This window comes from Ochotona princeps, chromosome 10 (genome assembly GCF_030435755.1).
Source record: "Ochotona princeps isolate mOchPri1 chromosome 10, mOchPri1.hap1, whole genome shotgun sequence".
Classification (NCBI taxonomy): domain Eukaryota; kingdom Metazoa; phylum Chordata; class Mammalia; order Lagomorpha; family Ochotonidae; genus Ochotona; species Ochotona princeps.
The window spans coordinates 59,385,674-59,402,352 of record NC_080841.1 but is presented as its reverse complement, the minus strand read 5'-3'; the positions used below and the strand labels follow the sequence as shown (position 1 = coordinate 59,402,352).

Genomic DNA, 16,679 nt, shown 5'->3' with positions numbered 1-16,679 from the left:
TAAATCTTAAAGAAAAAAAACCTTTTTTTTTCAAAAAGGAGGAAGAAAGAAGATTCAGCTAAATTAGTGAACAAAAGTTGGGACCGAAAATATCAGCAAGCAAGCTATGGTATTTAACATTGTGAAAAAAAAATCAACAGAAGAGGGAGCAGCGTAACATTAAAACACTAGAGTCCAGGATTCTGGCATAGCATGCCAAGCTGCCACTATGACACCAGGATCCCACGCGAACTCCAGCTCGAGTTCCAGTGGCTCCATTTCCAGTCTAACCCCCTGTTAAGTCACCTTGAAGACCAGTGGAAAGTGACACTTGTGTCCTTGCCTCCCGTGCGGGAGACCTGGATGAATTCCAGGCTCCTGGTTTCAGCCTAGTCTAGTCCTTGCAATAGCAGACACTTGGGAAGTGAAACAGTGGATGGAATATCTGTGTGTCTTTCCCTCTTTCTCAAATAAATCTTACAAAGAAAGAAAGAAAAAGAACTGTGTAGAATCAATTCCACTCCATACATGGTTCAAATTATCACAAAGTTTGTTAATAAGCTAGAGTTTTCAAATTGATTGCCTATGAAAGTAAGCTAAATAATAACTGTTTTACACGTAATTCCTTGAGACTAGTCATATGGCTTCCATATAACTTTGGAATAACATATGAACAATCAATTTTGGATTTCATATGAAGAAAATAAATTAATGGAAATAATTGGCAGAGAAGAATCATTGCATGGTTCGTCTCCAGATCAGATTCAGTCTCTTGGCAATGAAAAAATCTGACAGTGATTTGACCTTTTTTTTTAAGATTTATTTTTTTTAAATTTTTTTATTGGAAGTCAGATAGAAAGAGAAGAGGAGAGAGAGAGAGGAAGATCTTTTGTCCGTTGATTCACTCTGCAAGTGTCCACAATGGCTGGAGCTGTACGGATCCAAGTCAGGAGCCTGGAACCCTCTCCAGGTCTCCCACATAGGTGCAGGATCCCAAGACTTTGGGCCGTCCTCGACTGCTTTCCCAGGCCACAAACAGGGAGCTGGATGGGAAGTGGGGCTGGAGGGGTTAGAACCCGGTACCCATATGGGATCCCGGTGTGCTTTGAAAAACAAAGAAAATTCTCAAAATATGGCATAACATGAGGTACCATGTGACTCAGCAATTCTGCTCCTATGAATCAAAAGCATATATTCACACAAAATTCTTTATAACACCCACAATAGAGAATTGATCAATTGATGAATGGATACATGCATAATGGAATATTATTTGGCAATAAAGTAAAATGAAGTATTCCTATATGGCACAAGAATATGTGTTGAAGACATTAGGCAAAGTGTTAAGAAGCCAGTCATAAAAAAAATGCTACATGTCGTTTAATTCTATTTTTATAAAATATCTAGGACAAACAAACTATAGAGATAAGAATTAGATTAGTAGGGTCAGGGTGGAGAATACTGATCAAGGGTTTCTTTTGGGGAAAATGAAAATAGTCTGAACTATAAGATAGTGGAAATCATCACACAATTCTGTAAACGTGCTGAAAACCACTCAACTGTACACTTTTAATGGGTGAATTGCATATTATATGGCAATAAAGCTGCTATATCTAGTCTGCCTTGAAAATTTAATTAAAATCCTACTTTACTACACAAAATATAAATTCAGATTATATGAAATATTTTCTCCAATTATGAGCATAAATTGTCATATAAAACACTATACAATACCATTCTTTAATGAGAATTTAAAAAAATCATCAAGGAAATATTACAAAGGAAACAAAAATAACAAGAACAAAATTACATGTTGATACTGCACAAGTTAGATTTTCTCCTAAGTTTACCGAAACAAATATACAGTAATATTTATATTACTTACTTATGATGCAGAGAGCACCCATTTTCTGGTCCACCCCCCAAATGACACAACAACTAGGGCTGGGAGGGTCAGAACCAGGAGCCAGGAATGCAATCCAGGCCTCCCACAAAGCTGGCAATGACCCAGTTACCTGAGCTGTCCCCTACTGCCCTCCAACTCCACCACCAGGCAAAATGCTCAGCTCACACAGTAGTATTTAAATAAATTCATTCGCTTTATACAAAAGAAACACCCTAACACAGTAGAGTTCTAACAGTGCCTTTGGCAAACACCAATTTGATGCTCTAGGATTTTAATGTGTTAACAAATTTTCAAACTCAGGCAAGTTTGGAAATGTCTTCGTATTGTATTCCTTCGACTCTTCGTCCTTTTAAAGGGCCCTACAAATGAAAATAATTTGAGAAAAGATTAAAACTATAACTGTGGTTATAAGAAAATTACACTAGATTAATGGGTGCAAACTTGCCTTTTCCCCATCTCTAAAATACTATTAAGGTCATTGACATTTCTATATGCTAGTGAATTTTTTTTAGAAATAACCTTAAACATTTTCATAGAAAGTTATATATTTTTAATGGCCTTTGTAAAGTGCAGTCATCAGATACTGTAACAGAGATAGCTCAGTATCTTCTTGGTTGATGGAGTGAAAAGTTCCATTTTCTAGTTCCTCGTGTGGTTATGTGTGGCCACGGCAGCAACACGCCAGCCATGCTGTCACCACAGAAAGAATCTGTCACACTCCTAGAAAGCACAAGGAATGCAACTGGAAATGCCACTTGTTGAAGATGACCGAGTCACTGGTTGGAAGGATCCTGTTTTCAGAAATAGCCACTCAAGAGAAAAGCTATTCCCTGGGAAAGGATATGAGCAGTTAATGAGCACTTAACGTTTATTATTTGTGACATTATTCATGTTGGGCTTCCTTTTTTTTTTTTAAAATTAATTACATTGCATTATGTGACACAGTTTTATAGGTATGGGGATTCCCCCCCACCCCTCCCGCTATGGTGGATTCCTCCACCTTGCTGAATTGCCACAGTTCAAGTTCAGTTGATATTCTTTCATTGCTAGCATATACCAAGCAAAGTGTCCAGTATCTTATTGTCCAGATAAGTTCAATGGCTTCTTGGGAAGATCATCTCTGGTCTGAAGGTAGAGCTGGCAGAGTATCATCCCAATCAATTAAAAGCCCAGACATAACATCAGCCACAATTTATAACATTATGGAATTAGTGGACATAGTATTGAGTAACCAATATGTTTAAAAATATTTTATAACAAATATTATTGTAAGTAATACTAGAATTCAAACATATTTGTCTACTCTGTGATAGTTGGTGTGGTTTATACTATAGAAAAAGAATTCTAACTTTAAATATACATATGTTTTGTTTCTCCATAATCAGCAAAAATGGAAAGGGGAAAACTTAATTAATCAGAGATAGCATCCAGCACAGAAGTGGGTACAATAATGGGAACACAGAAGGTATAGACATGGGCTCAGGATCCAGACTGCCAAAGCTCCAATCATATCCTCAGTGAGTGGCTTAACCTCTCTGTGCCTATTTCCTGATCTCAGTCAGGATCACAGCGGGATTTACAGTAGTGCTTAGGACACAGACTAGGACTTAACACAAGTGTGAGCTCATTTTCTTATTGTTGAAACTGATGATGATGAAAAGGAAGAGGGTCTCAAATCCAGATGGAGATTTTATTTTCTTCCCTGAGACTTCTAACTTTCCTTAAAACTTCTATTTTAAATGCCACCCTTTTAAAATACAACAATGACTGTGCTTGGAAATAAATTCCCACGTAAATCACGACACTAGCTTAAGTTTTCATTGCATTTAAAGGTCTCTACTCCATTACACTTTCTGATAAGAGTCTGAAGCTGGAGAATAAAAAAGGAGCTAGACATTTAGGTTCAAAAAGCCAATAGCTAAAAGGTTGAAGCTTTTATTGGCTTCTAAAAATTTGCTTAATAAATACATAAATCTCCAATATGATGATAGCTGACACAAAGGTTTAGGAGACCCAAAATGATAAAAATAAGGAGAAACCAGTTGAAAAGGTCAAGTGACCCAAAGAAAAGGTAAGGTCACGAGATACACAAACAGATATATGTACACACAAATTACTAAAACAACAACAAAGGCAGGCTTAAAAAGATGGGGAGGAGGCAGGGTGGTAGAATGGGAAAGAGGGAGGAAGAGAAGAAACAAAATTCTAAAAAGATACGTTATCTCTCTAAGAAATACATGCTGTTTTATAATCAACTTGAAAGATTTTCGCTATAGATTTGTTCATGATGGTCCTGTAAGCGATTAAAGAATTAAGAAAAAGACAAAACTCTGGGTTTACAATGAGTATAAAATCAGCTCTTGAAAACCACACTGTGAATCAAAACATTTTCTTTGATTTTACCAAAGGATAAAGTCTAACACCTGTTAAATATTAACTAGTTGTTTTTTGTGGCGGCTTAGATGAAAGCACAAAGCACAGTCTATATTTGGTGGATAATACTATGATTTACAAAGTGAAGGGTAAATCAATGTGCTACGTAGAAAAAGGGAGCTTTCCAAATGAATTTCATCTCTTCACTTAGTCCAAGAGATGCCTTTTTCAATACCAGGTGAGATTCTCATTGCTTTTTTTTCCCTTACAGTTTACTAACAAGTGAGTTTTTAGGTAGTCATACATATACACAATTTTCCCCCTGTATTTCACTTAAATATGAATTCACTCAACTAAGGACCTAAATGGCTTTTCTAGAAAACTTTTGGAGACACATATTTTCAATACCATGGAAGGGTAGAGGGTGATTTCCATGCACGAGGGGAGATAAACCAAACAACCAAATTCTATAATAAAACAAAGACCAAGCCAATAAAAAAAAAGAATTATGGCATATTTTTAAAAGCATTTTGGAATTTCTGTCTTTGTGCAAACACTTACTGTTTCAATGACTATAGTAGCTGAGAAGGTCTTTTCATTGATGGATTCTAGGATTCCTTCATTTCCTCTGTAGCCTCCATTTAAAACTAGAATTTTTTTTCCTACAACAAAAAATAATATAAACCTTAATACAAAGATGTCCCTTTGCCTTGGTAACACCAAGTGAATGGAACAAAAGCTTGACCTTGAGTTCTCACTCATGTAAGAATGTAAGATTCTGAAGTGCAGTGTGGACTTTGACTACTCCAACACTGCCACAGGCCTCATTTTTCTCATTTACTTATTTAAAGGGATAAATTTTGACTTCAGAATGCACAGAGGATAAAGTACTTAGAGAAAATATTCCAAGTCCCAAGCAATAAGGGGAAATTTAGCATACTTTATCTCTTTTTAAAAACTCATATGCTGGTATGGTAGTTTAAAACATTTAAACTTTTGCCACCACAGGAACAAGCCATTCTATTTCTAAGTAGTTAACAGAAATGAAATCATTTACCCACACAAAAACTTGTACGTCAGTGTTCACACTAATTTGATTTTTGGTAAATAATCCAAACACCATCAACAGATGAGTGTCTTAAAAAATAAAATGGCAATAGATCCATAAAATGGCTACTGCTTGGCAAAAAACAAAATAAAACAAAACAGAATTTTAAAAAAGCTGACAGGCACACAAACAACATGGTGAATCCAAAATAATTTCACTAGGATCAACTAGACAACAAAAACGAATTTCAATTCAATAATGTAAATTTCTAGGAAATGTGAATGAATCTATGGACACAAAAAGCAGACGAGTGGTTGTCTGGAAAAATGAGAGGCAGGCATGGAACGGGATTAGAAAAGAAAATGAGGGGGTGTGTTAGCTTGACAGTCACAGGAAGTCATCACAGTCAAACTTACCTAACTGAATATTTTAGATAACGTGTGTAATTTACTGTACATCCATTATACCTTTAGATGTCAAAAAAATTTCTAACCTATTTCTAAAAAGTATTTTTTTTTTGGTGGGGAGAGAGGGAAGTAAAAAAGAAAAAAGCACATGAAAAGAGGAAGTTCAGAGACCGACAATAACAACCCATCCACAGTGAAACCCCCAGGGACTGTAAGACCAACCAAATGAGTGGTCTCATCTCACTTAGAGATGAGGAAGCAGTATTCACACAGCAAAGACAGTTAAGGGGTCAAAGGACAGCAAAGTAACAGATTTACACTTCATCTCAGATAGGTAATAAATAAATTAATAAGTGAAACACCACTGATTGGTGAGGAAAAAAAAAAAAAAAACAAGTAAGGAAAATTTACTCCTGCCATAAAGAAGTCTGATTAAAGGACTGGTTAAAGTGCTATGTAACCTGAAACCAATCGAGGGTAAGTTATACTGGCAGTCAATATTTCGAAAAGGAACTATATCTATAGCCAACAAGCAACACGAACAAACCATGTTTTAAGAATGACATGCCTCATTATGACGGTGTATGCGCGAAAGGATCCACAGACAGATTTACCTGGTGCTGGAATCACGGTCTCTAAATGCGTCTGGTCAAGTTTCAGCTTGTCTCCAGAATCAATCATCTTTACAACAGCTGTATACTTGTCAATTACCTCCTGTCATGTAAAATGAACACTTTTGTAACAAAAGAAATATATGAACACTAATTTAGAAGGATAAAAACAAACATGCCCATAAAAAGGTAGGAATAACTCCTGAATGACACTATTTCTCGGTCTACAATTCTTAACGAAGATTTCAATTCAAAGCTTGGCTAAGGAACCATCACTGTGGTGCAGAGGGCTCAGCCGCCCCTTGGGGTGCCCTGGTTTGAGTCCAGCTGTTCTGTTTCTATTCTTGCTAAAACGTCCAGGAAGTGCTTGCCCCTGCCACCTAGGCAGGACAGGATGGAATTCCTGGCTTCTCCTGGCTCATGTAGTCATTTGGGAAATGACCCAGTAGATAGAAGCTATCTTTCTCTGTCTCTCTCTGCCTTTCAAATAAATGAACAACAACAAAAACTTTCTGAGGAAAAAATGTTTATGTAAGACTTTCGTCTGAAAAGTATAAAGACTGCTGATTTTAGAATAGGAAGAAATCTGGCAATGGGGTAGCTTAGCCTCCCTCCAAGTTGGCAAAGGACAATTTATTCATATACAAATCTGGATGCTAGAAAGGAACTGCACTTAGGGAAGGCAAAAGAGTTTTAAAAAGCACTGGGATGTTAACAAATGTTAAAACGCTAGAACAGCATGAGAGTTTTAAAAAAAAAAAGGTCTCTTAGGCAAAGCAAAAGCAAGTCCTGGAGTACAAGGCATGTGTAGTGAGCTTTTTAAAACATGACAGTGAGATTGGATGCATACTGTTTAATTCCAGTAAAATAGACCAAGGTTAAGTATAAACTATGATTGGAAAAGAAATATTTCTCCGCCACTTACAAATTAACCTGCATATTATGGAACAGTCAAGAATTTTAAACACTAGCAATTTTGCTACTTGGATGTGATTTCCAAGGAATAATGGGAATTTCACTGGATAAAGCCACCATGTTGCTTCCTTTCTTTTTAAATTTTACTTAAAAACTCACCTTAACAACACCCTTTTTCTTATGATATTTCTCTCCAAGTTTTTTGGTTATAATTTTCACAATGATTTCCTAAAAAAATAAGAAAAGATGTAAAAATTTTGGTTCTAGTTCTTATTAAATCATATTTACCAACAACCACCTTAAAATCTAATTGATCTGCTAAATAAATACTTACAGAGTTCTAAACTTTCAAAGATTGGTGAAACATTTCCCCAGTAACTTTTTATTCCTTCCTCCTCTTTTTGTTCAACATGGTTATCAAAAGGACAAAACAGGGGCTGGCACTGTGGCATGGTATAGTAAACACTGTGACGCTGGCATTCTATTTAGAGTGCAAACTCAAGGGCCACCTGTTATGATTCCAATCCAACTTCCTGCAAATGTGCCTGGGAAGGCGGCAGAAAATGGTCCCCTAGGGTCCCTGCCACCCATGTGGGAGACCAGATGAAGCGCCTGGTTTCAGAAAGGCCACACCCTGGCCGCTGTAGCCATTTGGGTTGTAAACCAGCAGATGAACAAATTCTCTCTCTCTGCTATTCTTTGACTCTTTCAACCAATCAAATAAGTATTTTGAAAAAGAGAAACATCTGGGCCCAGTATGGTAGCCTAGTGACTAAAGTCCTCCCCTTGAATGCACCAGGATCCCATATGGGCACCAGTTCTGATCCTGACAGCCTTGATTCGCATCCAGCTCCGTTCGTGGCCTTAGAAAGCAGTCGAACAGGCTCAAAGCCTTGGGATCCCTCTAGCCTAACAGGAGACTTGGAGGAAGTTTCTGGCTCCTGGCTTTGGATCTGTGTAGCACTGGCTGTTGCGGACACTTGCGGAGTGAATCATCACATGGAAGATCTTCCTCTCTGTCTCTCTTTCTCTCTCTATATATATCTGCCTTCCCAATAAAAATAAATAAATCTTTAAAAAAAAATCTGGGCCCAGCACAATAACTGTGGGATCCCATATGGGTTCAGTAGAGTGTACCCAAAGCCGTGGGATCCTGTACTCATGTGGGAGACTCAGAGAAGCTCCTGGTTCCTGGCTTTAGACTGGCTCAGTTCCAGCTATTGTGGGCACTTGGGTAGAGACAGAAGATTGGACAGGAGATCTTTCTCTCTGTCTCTCCATCTCTATAAATCTGACTTTCCAATAAAAATAAATAAATCTTAAAAAAAAAAGATATCTTTATTTAAAAACATTTTTTCTCATTATATAAGGAGAAAAAAAACCAAGACACAGAAGCTAAATTTTGAGGTGGTTTTACACTCCTGGGAGAATGACTATGAAGACCTAAACTGGAACTTTGGACTTTTCCACTTTCACATCTATTTTTATTTCTCAAATAAAAAATTATTTAAATGATACATTACTTTTCACTTTCCTATTGTTGATCAAACTTGCTTCTTTAAAAAATAAGTGGGCCAATGCAATGGCTCAATTGGCTAATCTTCCCCTTGCAAGTGCTTGGATCCCATATGGCTGCCAGTTCGTGTCACAGCTGCTCCACTTCCCATCCAGCTCCTTGTTTGTGTGACCTAGGAAAGCAGTAGAGGATGGTTCGAGTGCTTAGACCCCTGCACCCACGTAAGAGACCAGGAAGAAGCTCCTGGCTTCTGGCTTCCAATTGGCTCAGCTCTGGCCATTGCAGCCACTCTAGGAGTGAGCTGGCAGATGGAAGATGTTTCTCTCTGTCTCTCCTTCTATGTAAATTTGCCTTTCCAATAAAAATAAATAAATCCTAAAGCAAAAAACAAGGCATTATGAAAGGTTTATAAAACTATGCATCTGTTAGTCCAAAACAGAAAATCAAAGAATGACACCTTTAGAAACAATTTTAAATGGGGCAGACACTTGGTGTAGTGGTTAAGAAACCTGTGCCCCTCAACCTGGGCCAACATCCACTGGTGTGTGCGAGAACTGCCACTGGAAGAAGACTCTATGGAGGAGCTTAGGAAAATCCTTCACTGGGATGCAGCCCCTGCAGGTGAGCGTAAGAAGCAAGGCAAGGAGCAGCCCAGACCACACCGGCATACATGAGGGTCAGGACTGGGGACAGACCAGTTGGGGTCAGCACATAACACCCACTGGCAGATCTGAGAACCAGGGCAGCGGGCAGGAGGAGCCAGATTTGGCCACAACACTAGCCAGTTCACATTAGGACTGGGAAAGCAATCAGGCTGGGCTGGGATAGGCCATAGCACCACCAGTAGGAGCTGGAACAGGGGATAGACTAGACTAGGCCAGGTTGCGCAGTAAGACTGCAGACACTAAGGTGAGGTGAGTAATGCCAGCCTGGGCACAACGGGGGTCGGGTTCGTGAGTCCCAGGGACGGGGGATCAGACAGGGCTCGGGTAGCTTGGCTCAGGTCCTCAGGCCCACCTGTGAGGTGGGTGAGGGATTGCTGGGCCCTGGAGATAGGCGAACTAGTGGGGTGTGGGTCGCTTGGCCCAGATTCTGGGGCCCACCTTCTAGGTGGGTGTGAGTTCTGTGAGTCCCGGGGTGGAAAATCTGGCGGGGCTTGGGTCTCATGGCCTGGGGTCCCAGGGCCCACCTACTATGTGGGTGCCGGGTTCTTGAGCCCCAGGGGTAGGGGATTTGGCAGGGCTTGGTTCTCCTGTCCTGGGCCCTGGGGCCCACCTATTAGATGGGTGTAGGGTTTGTGAGCCCCAGGGGTGGGGGATCCGGCAATGCTTGGGATACTTGGCCCAGGTACTTGGACTTGCCTGCAAAAACATGTCCTACTTAACGAAAAAGGTGGAGCAGTGAACACAGGCCCTGTTGTAAAAGGAGAATATGGCAGCAAATTTGGTGCTGTAGCAGAACAGAACTAATTGGACAACTACCCCAAACAAACGAGGACAGCAAAAAATCTCAGTGAATGGAGCCAATGAACACTGGGAGGGCGACATCATTCTTGGATCAGTGAAATGGGCAGCACTTCAGAACCCTTGGAATATGTACACATCGAGACTCTGGGTTGATATGAGGTGACGGTTCCTCATCCCTGCGTACTGCGACATGTGGAAAGTCGAGAGTAGTTTTCCCTTTGTCTCTCCCCTGCCCCCAGGAACAAAAAGGAGAAATAGCACATCTGGAAGCAATGAGTTCACCCAATTTTCTCTAAACCTTGATCCTTCCTACCCTAATCAACCATGTAATCATTATTAAAACAATAAAATCTATTGAAAAACAAAACAAAACAAAAACCTGTGCCCCATGACAGAGGGCCTGGGTTTGAGTCTTGCCAACACTCCGAGCCTTGGTCTTGTGCTGATAAAGACTCTGAGAGGCATCAGGCAACGGCATGAATGTTGGTCTCTGCCCCACACACGGGGGCCTGGATTGAGATGCCAGCATCCAGCTCTGCCAGGCTGTGGGCATTTGAGGAGTAGACCAGCAGATGTGCTAGTTCTTGTTCTGTCTGTTATCTCTGCCTTATAAATAAATAAATCTTTAAAACCTATACCGAATGTTAAAATGTTTAATAAGCTATAATAAAGAAGCCAATGAAATATACATCTACCTTTTAAGTACACTTCTGAAAGACACAATCTTTTGTGTTATAGCAAAAATCTGCTCGTGCTCAAGAGGCTCATAATTTCTCCCTGAAGTCAAATATTATAGAACTATGAACATCTAGTAGGCCTCTAAGCCAGCTCCAAGCAACATTTAAAGGCCCAAAACACAGAGGATCATTATGAATTATACCTGTATCTACATAATTTACATAGACTTGGAAATTAAATTATTTATACCAAATGTGATTTAAATCATTCCTTTACAGGTGGATTTAGAACTTAAGAAGTTCCAACAGAACACGTACAGGTTGCAGCCAGTAATCTGTCCGGGCAGTTCTTTTCTTTTCTTCCTCGATCTATAGAACGCACAACACCATAAAACATACTTAAAGGAAGGCCAATCATAAACGTGCAAACACAAACAAGCATTATTTGTAACTAGTTTTTTCTTATGACATGTTATGTAGTAAATTCAGTCAAGTGACCCAGAAAAACAAAACTCCTATCTAGTCACTGCTGCAATTTCAGTTACTACTGATCCCTTTTAACTGAACTCTACTGAGCATACTTCATGGCGAGTTGCAAAAACGGCACTTGCAGCAGAGAAAGAAACCCATTTGCAGGGTCTCCTATTCTGTGGGATGGAGCTGAGCTCCTTTGCCCCAGCCTTAAATGTAAAATTTCTGATTTTGTATTAATCTAAAATTGGAGGATAAAATCACTGGATGTTTTAGATTTGAACCCCAATCTTGCAAATGTTGAAGCATTCACAGATAGTCCCCGTACTATACCTCCATGATTTCATCAAGGGCTGATTTCTTTTTCTTCTTTTCCTTGTCCTGAGCTGATCTCTGCGAAGATTCTTTCCGCTTCACTGCTGCTGCACTCCCCAGTGTCTTCAGTGCACTTGGTCCCAAGGAACTGATGGACATAACCATGCTCTTAGCAAGAACGATACATGTTTCATAATGTGGACAATCAGCAATACAGGATACGTTTGTTAGCCCCTAATTTACAAATGTTCAGTGAAAAAAGATGCTGGGCCCGTGTATATACCTAACAGGACTATCAGCACAAAAAGCAGCAGCAGCTTCTCTTATCTTTGAATCTTTATACCTTCTTTATCTCTTCAGTTGTGCTACGATTTGTAAGAAGAAGGATGCCAGTATGTGGTTCAGTGTTGATCACAGCAAGGTCGGAGACTATTAATTTCAGCACCTGGAATGTTTCACTGATCTACAATCCTAAACTATACATGGGAGAAAATAGTAATGACCCACCTTCTAGCTCGAGTGCATGGACTAAACGAAAGCTTGAACATGATCTGTAGTACAACATATTACCAACAGTTCCTTTTTTAAAACCAAAGATTCAAATATGCCACTTACAGAGTAAATTCCAAATTCCTTAGCATCGATCTACAATTTCCATGGCTGGCCCAAGGATACCATGTGCAGTCTCATCCCTCCCTGATGACACCCTCACTGATGACTCCTGCTGGGTGCCTCAGGACTCTGAACGGTTGCATATGGCTCATTTTAGAAATAAAACAATCTTTCCCTTCATCTACATTTGCTGAACTCTTCGAAAGATTTTTATTTATTTGAAAGGCAGAATTACAGAGACATAAATAGCTTTTATTCACTGGTTCACTCCCCATTGGCTACAATGGCCATATCCGGGCCAGGCCAAAGCCAAGAACCTTGGGGCTCACTGGGTCTGCCACCTGGGCGCAGGGAACCATCTACTTGTATCATTTTCCACTGCTTTTCAGGTGCGTTAATAGGAACCTGGATTGGAAGTGGAGCAGCTGTAACTGGATCTGGCACTCATGGATGTTAGTGTCCCTGGCAGCAGTTTAACTCTCTATGCCACAATGCTAGCTCATGCTGAAATTCTTAAAGATCCATTCTGAAGAGTGCTCCTGGATATTCCAGTTTATTGAAATTCCCTAGCATTTTGTGACATGCATGACATATGGTCAAAAAAGTCTGAAGTGCTCACCACAAGGCTCTTACAAAGAGGTTACTACCTACAGTGTACAGAATTTTAGTCTGAGATGATAAGAATACCCTCGAGATGGATGATGGATGGCAGTTGCATCTATGTGTGAATGTACTTAATATAACTGCATCGTACATTTAAAATGGTTAATTTTATGCTTCATATATTTTAAAACATATACACACACAAAGGCCAAAAAATAAACCCGATAGAAAATTGTCTATGGAAAAAAAAATGTATTTAGCATTACTGAATACATAGATGCACCAAGCAAAAAGGATAAAATGACCAGATCAGCCCAGCAGCATTTCAGGCTATAGTGGAAGAACACACTGGAAAGGCATTTCAGAAAGTGGCAAGAACAGATGCAAAGGCAAGAAAGTAAGGCCCTGCAACACAATCAGGAAATTAAAAAAAATTATACAACTAGCATGTGAAGAGCAGGAGGTATACCACATCACAAGGGTGATGTAACAGTATGGAAAAACAAAACAAAAGCAAAACAACATTGCAGACACTTTAATTAGAGAATGACACAATGAAATTAGAAGTTTACAAAGATCTTTTTGTTTGGCATATCAGGATTCCATCAGGGGTCAGCTCAACGGTTCAATCAGCTAACCCTTCAACTTCAAGTGCCAATATCCCAAATGGAATCTGTGGGGAGAGACCCCACACTAGGAATTCACAGATGTCACTTTATTTGCAAAAAGGGTCTTCACAATGATATTAAAGATCTTCAATGCAGCCACACCTATTCTTTTAAGAGGGAGGAGAGGGGATCCTGGAACGGGAAGGAGTCTACATGCAGATGAGCCAGTGCAGCTACTGGTCTGTGCTGCAGGCGTACAACCACAGTCGTTCCATTCATGTAATTACTGTCTACAGCTGCTTTCTTATAAGGAAAACAGAGCAAAGTGGTTGTGACAAAGATTTATGGACAAAAATGTCTGAAAAATTTATTATATAGCCCTTTCCAGAAACAGCTTGCTGTCTCTGTTCTGTACTTTGGCATCAAAGAGCAAAGGTGATTATGACTAAGTACCTACCAGTGCATTTACACACTGAGTGATAAGGAGACAGATTGATAAGTATTATCAGAAAATAACAGAGGGGTGGGCTTTGGGCATAGTGTCTTAAGACATGCTGGTGGGGCTTGCACATCTTGAGCATTGGCTGTGCCTCAGATTCCAGCTTTCTACTAATATACACCCTGGGAGGCAGCAGGTGCTGGCTCATGCGGCTGGTTAGCTCTCATCCACAGTAGACAGCCAACTGGGTTCTCAGCTCGAGGATTCAGCCTGGTCCATCTTTAGCTACTGTGGGCATCTGCAGAGTGAACCAATGGGTGGAAGTTCTCTGTTTCTATCTCTCGTGTTTTCAAATAAATAGTTCTAAATACTTTTTAAAAAGAAATAACAGAAGATAAAACAAAGACATGTACCCCCCATTTAACATTGTAATTGTATTAAGTGAGTTATGATAGGAACATAGATAGCATTAGAGATACAGAAGGAATATCGGAGAACCCAAAGTTTTTCCATTTGATCAAAATGGGCTTTTCCTCAGAACAGAACACCATCTCATGATTGTCAAATATAAAAACATTCCAAAGAAAATATACGTAAGGCCCCAACCAACCAGTAAAATAAACTAATAAGGAAGAAAACTGCAAGCAGTCAAAAATGAGTCACAACACCTTCAAATGTAGGAATCAACGCAGAAATTCTAAAGTATAAAGGGAAGTTCATGGAACCCACCTGGACTTGGCAGATGTCGCTCCGGCTGAAGTGCACGCTCCCTTATTCAAATTAAATGTAACTGGAAGAAAGGGTGTTAGTCTACGTATGATTCAGCAAATAATAAACCTCCAGTCAGCTACCACAAGGTTTTCACATGGGAAGTAAAAAACATTTTTAATAAGTGGAGAGCTAAAAATGCTTCTATCCGGAGGACACATGTTCCTGTAAAACAGGAGTGGGGAGCCTTTTTCTGCCAAGTGTCATTGGATATATAGCATCACTCACAAGCTCTATAAAATTAAATTACCAACTTAAAAATTAGCCTGCTAGGGGCCAGTGCAATAGCTCATCTGGCTAATCCTCCATCTTACAATGCTGGGATCCCACATGGGCATTGGTTCATGTCCCAGCTGCTCTACTTCTCATCCAGTTCTGTGCTTGTGGCCTGGGAAGGCAATAGAGGGTGACCCAAAGCAATGGAAGCCTGTGACCGTGTGGGAGACCTGGAAGAAGCTCCTGGCTTCTGGCTTCGGATTAGCTTTTCTCTGGTCACTGTAGCCACTTGGGGAGTCAACCAGTAGATGAAAGATCTTTCTCTCTGTAAATCTGCATTCCCAATAAAACTAAGTAAAAAAAAAAAAATTGCCTGTTATACATTTTCTGTATTTCAAGTTCAGCCTGCAGTTACCTTGGTTGGACCAGATCAAATGATTTCACAGGACTTATCTGGCTAGCAGGCTGAACGTTCCCCACCCCTGCAACCAAATGTCCTAGAACGACGGCTTCGACCTAGAAAGAATCTCCCATGTTCCTTGCTGAGGAAGACCCCATTGGCTTTGCTCCTTTACGCCCCACTTGCCTTTGAGAGTCACACTACAATGCTGTTGAGTTATCCATACCTCTTGCCCATTTGATTTAGAAGGCATAAGAGCATCTTCAACTCTGGTATTAATTTTTGTTATTTATGCCAATCAACATTATCTCAGTTACTTCTTCCACGGTGGACAAGGGACACAGTTCTGGCCAATGACCTTCAGAAGAAATCTATTGATGGGAGGAATGTCTACCCGGAAATATGCCCTAGATCTTAGGAGACTTGAGGAAAAAAAGTTCTCTGCTATCCTCTGGAAAATACTGGGTCTAAATGTGATGGCTGGAATGCTGGCAACTATATTGTATCTATATGGCATGCAGAAATGGAACTCTAATTATTGCTAGCAATTTGTTTAATGTCAAGGCTAATTTTAGAATTTTTTTTAACTTGTAACTGAGGCATACCACTCAATTAATCAGTATTATTTCCATTGTACAAATGAGAACAATGTAACCCAGACTGCTAGTCTTAATACAGCCAATATAAAAACATTACATTAAAAAAGGAAAATTTAAAACTACCTTTCTCTTCATCATTTTCTCGGCTTAATTCTGTGAAAACAGGGACCTCCTAAAAAAAAAAAGAAAGAAAGAAAAAAATAAAATAAAAATGAGACATTCGATAGTTTTGATTTGCAGTATATTTGCTATCAACAATCAATATATCTATACCATGACTTGCTACCTAGAGCTATCTATGATCTAAGATGCAACTCTAAAGCAATGAATATTCTAAGAAATTACTTGCCTTAACATTCTCAAATTATTTTAAAGAGTAAAAATGTAAATAATCTGTACGAAACTGCAGCAAACATTTTTATTTCTATTACAATTTAAGTAAGAAAAAAACAAAAACATAAAGCAATAAGCCATAGAATTCCTAAGAATTAAGATTAGGAATCTTAGACTAAATTTGGACAAAGTTGCACATAGAGTTTATTCTGCAGGGCCTGGTGTGAAGACTAAATCCTCACTTTACAAGCACCAGGATCCCATGTGGTTGCTGGTTCATGTCCCGGCTGCTCCACTTCCCATCTAGCTCCCTGCTTGTGGCCTGGGAAAGCAGTTGAGGACGGCCCAAAGCTTTGGAACCCTGCACCTGTGTGGGAGACCCAGAAGAAACTCCAGTCTCCTGGCTTTGGATCAGCT

At 39.6% G+C, this 16,679-nt stretch overlaps 1 protein-coding gene across 2 annotated transcripts in view; it reads right to left on the bottom strand.

Moving 5' to 3' along the window:
* Positions 1 to 1,342: 1,342 nt before the first annotated feature.
* KIN (Kin17 DNA and RNA binding protein) overlaps positions 1,343 to 16,679 on the bottom strand; it is a 34,494-nt gene continuing 19,157 nt past the window's right edge. For both annotated transcript variants that reach the window (XM_004588507.4, XM_058669501.1), the window contains 8 exons: positions 16,053 to 16,101; positions 14,676 to 14,736; positions 11,703 to 11,832; positions 11,217 to 11,267; positions 7,399 to 7,467; positions 6,328 to 6,427; positions 4,820 to 4,920; positions 1,343 to 2,244 (listed from right to left, as the gene is read on the bottom strand). In XM_004588507.4, the coding sequence (XP_004588564.2) occupies positions 2,182 to 2,244; positions 4,820 to 4,920; positions 6,328 to 6,427; positions 7,399 to 7,467; positions 11,217 to 11,267; positions 11,703 to 11,832; positions 14,676 to 14,736; positions 16,053 to 16,101 (624 nt within the window). In that variant the 3' untranslated portion in view covers positions 1,343 to 2,181. The remainder of the gene's footprint in view (positions 2,245 to 4,819; positions 4,921 to 6,327; positions 6,428 to 7,398; positions 7,468 to 11,216; positions 11,268 to 11,702; positions 11,833 to 14,675; positions 14,737 to 16,052; positions 16,102 to 16,679) is intronic.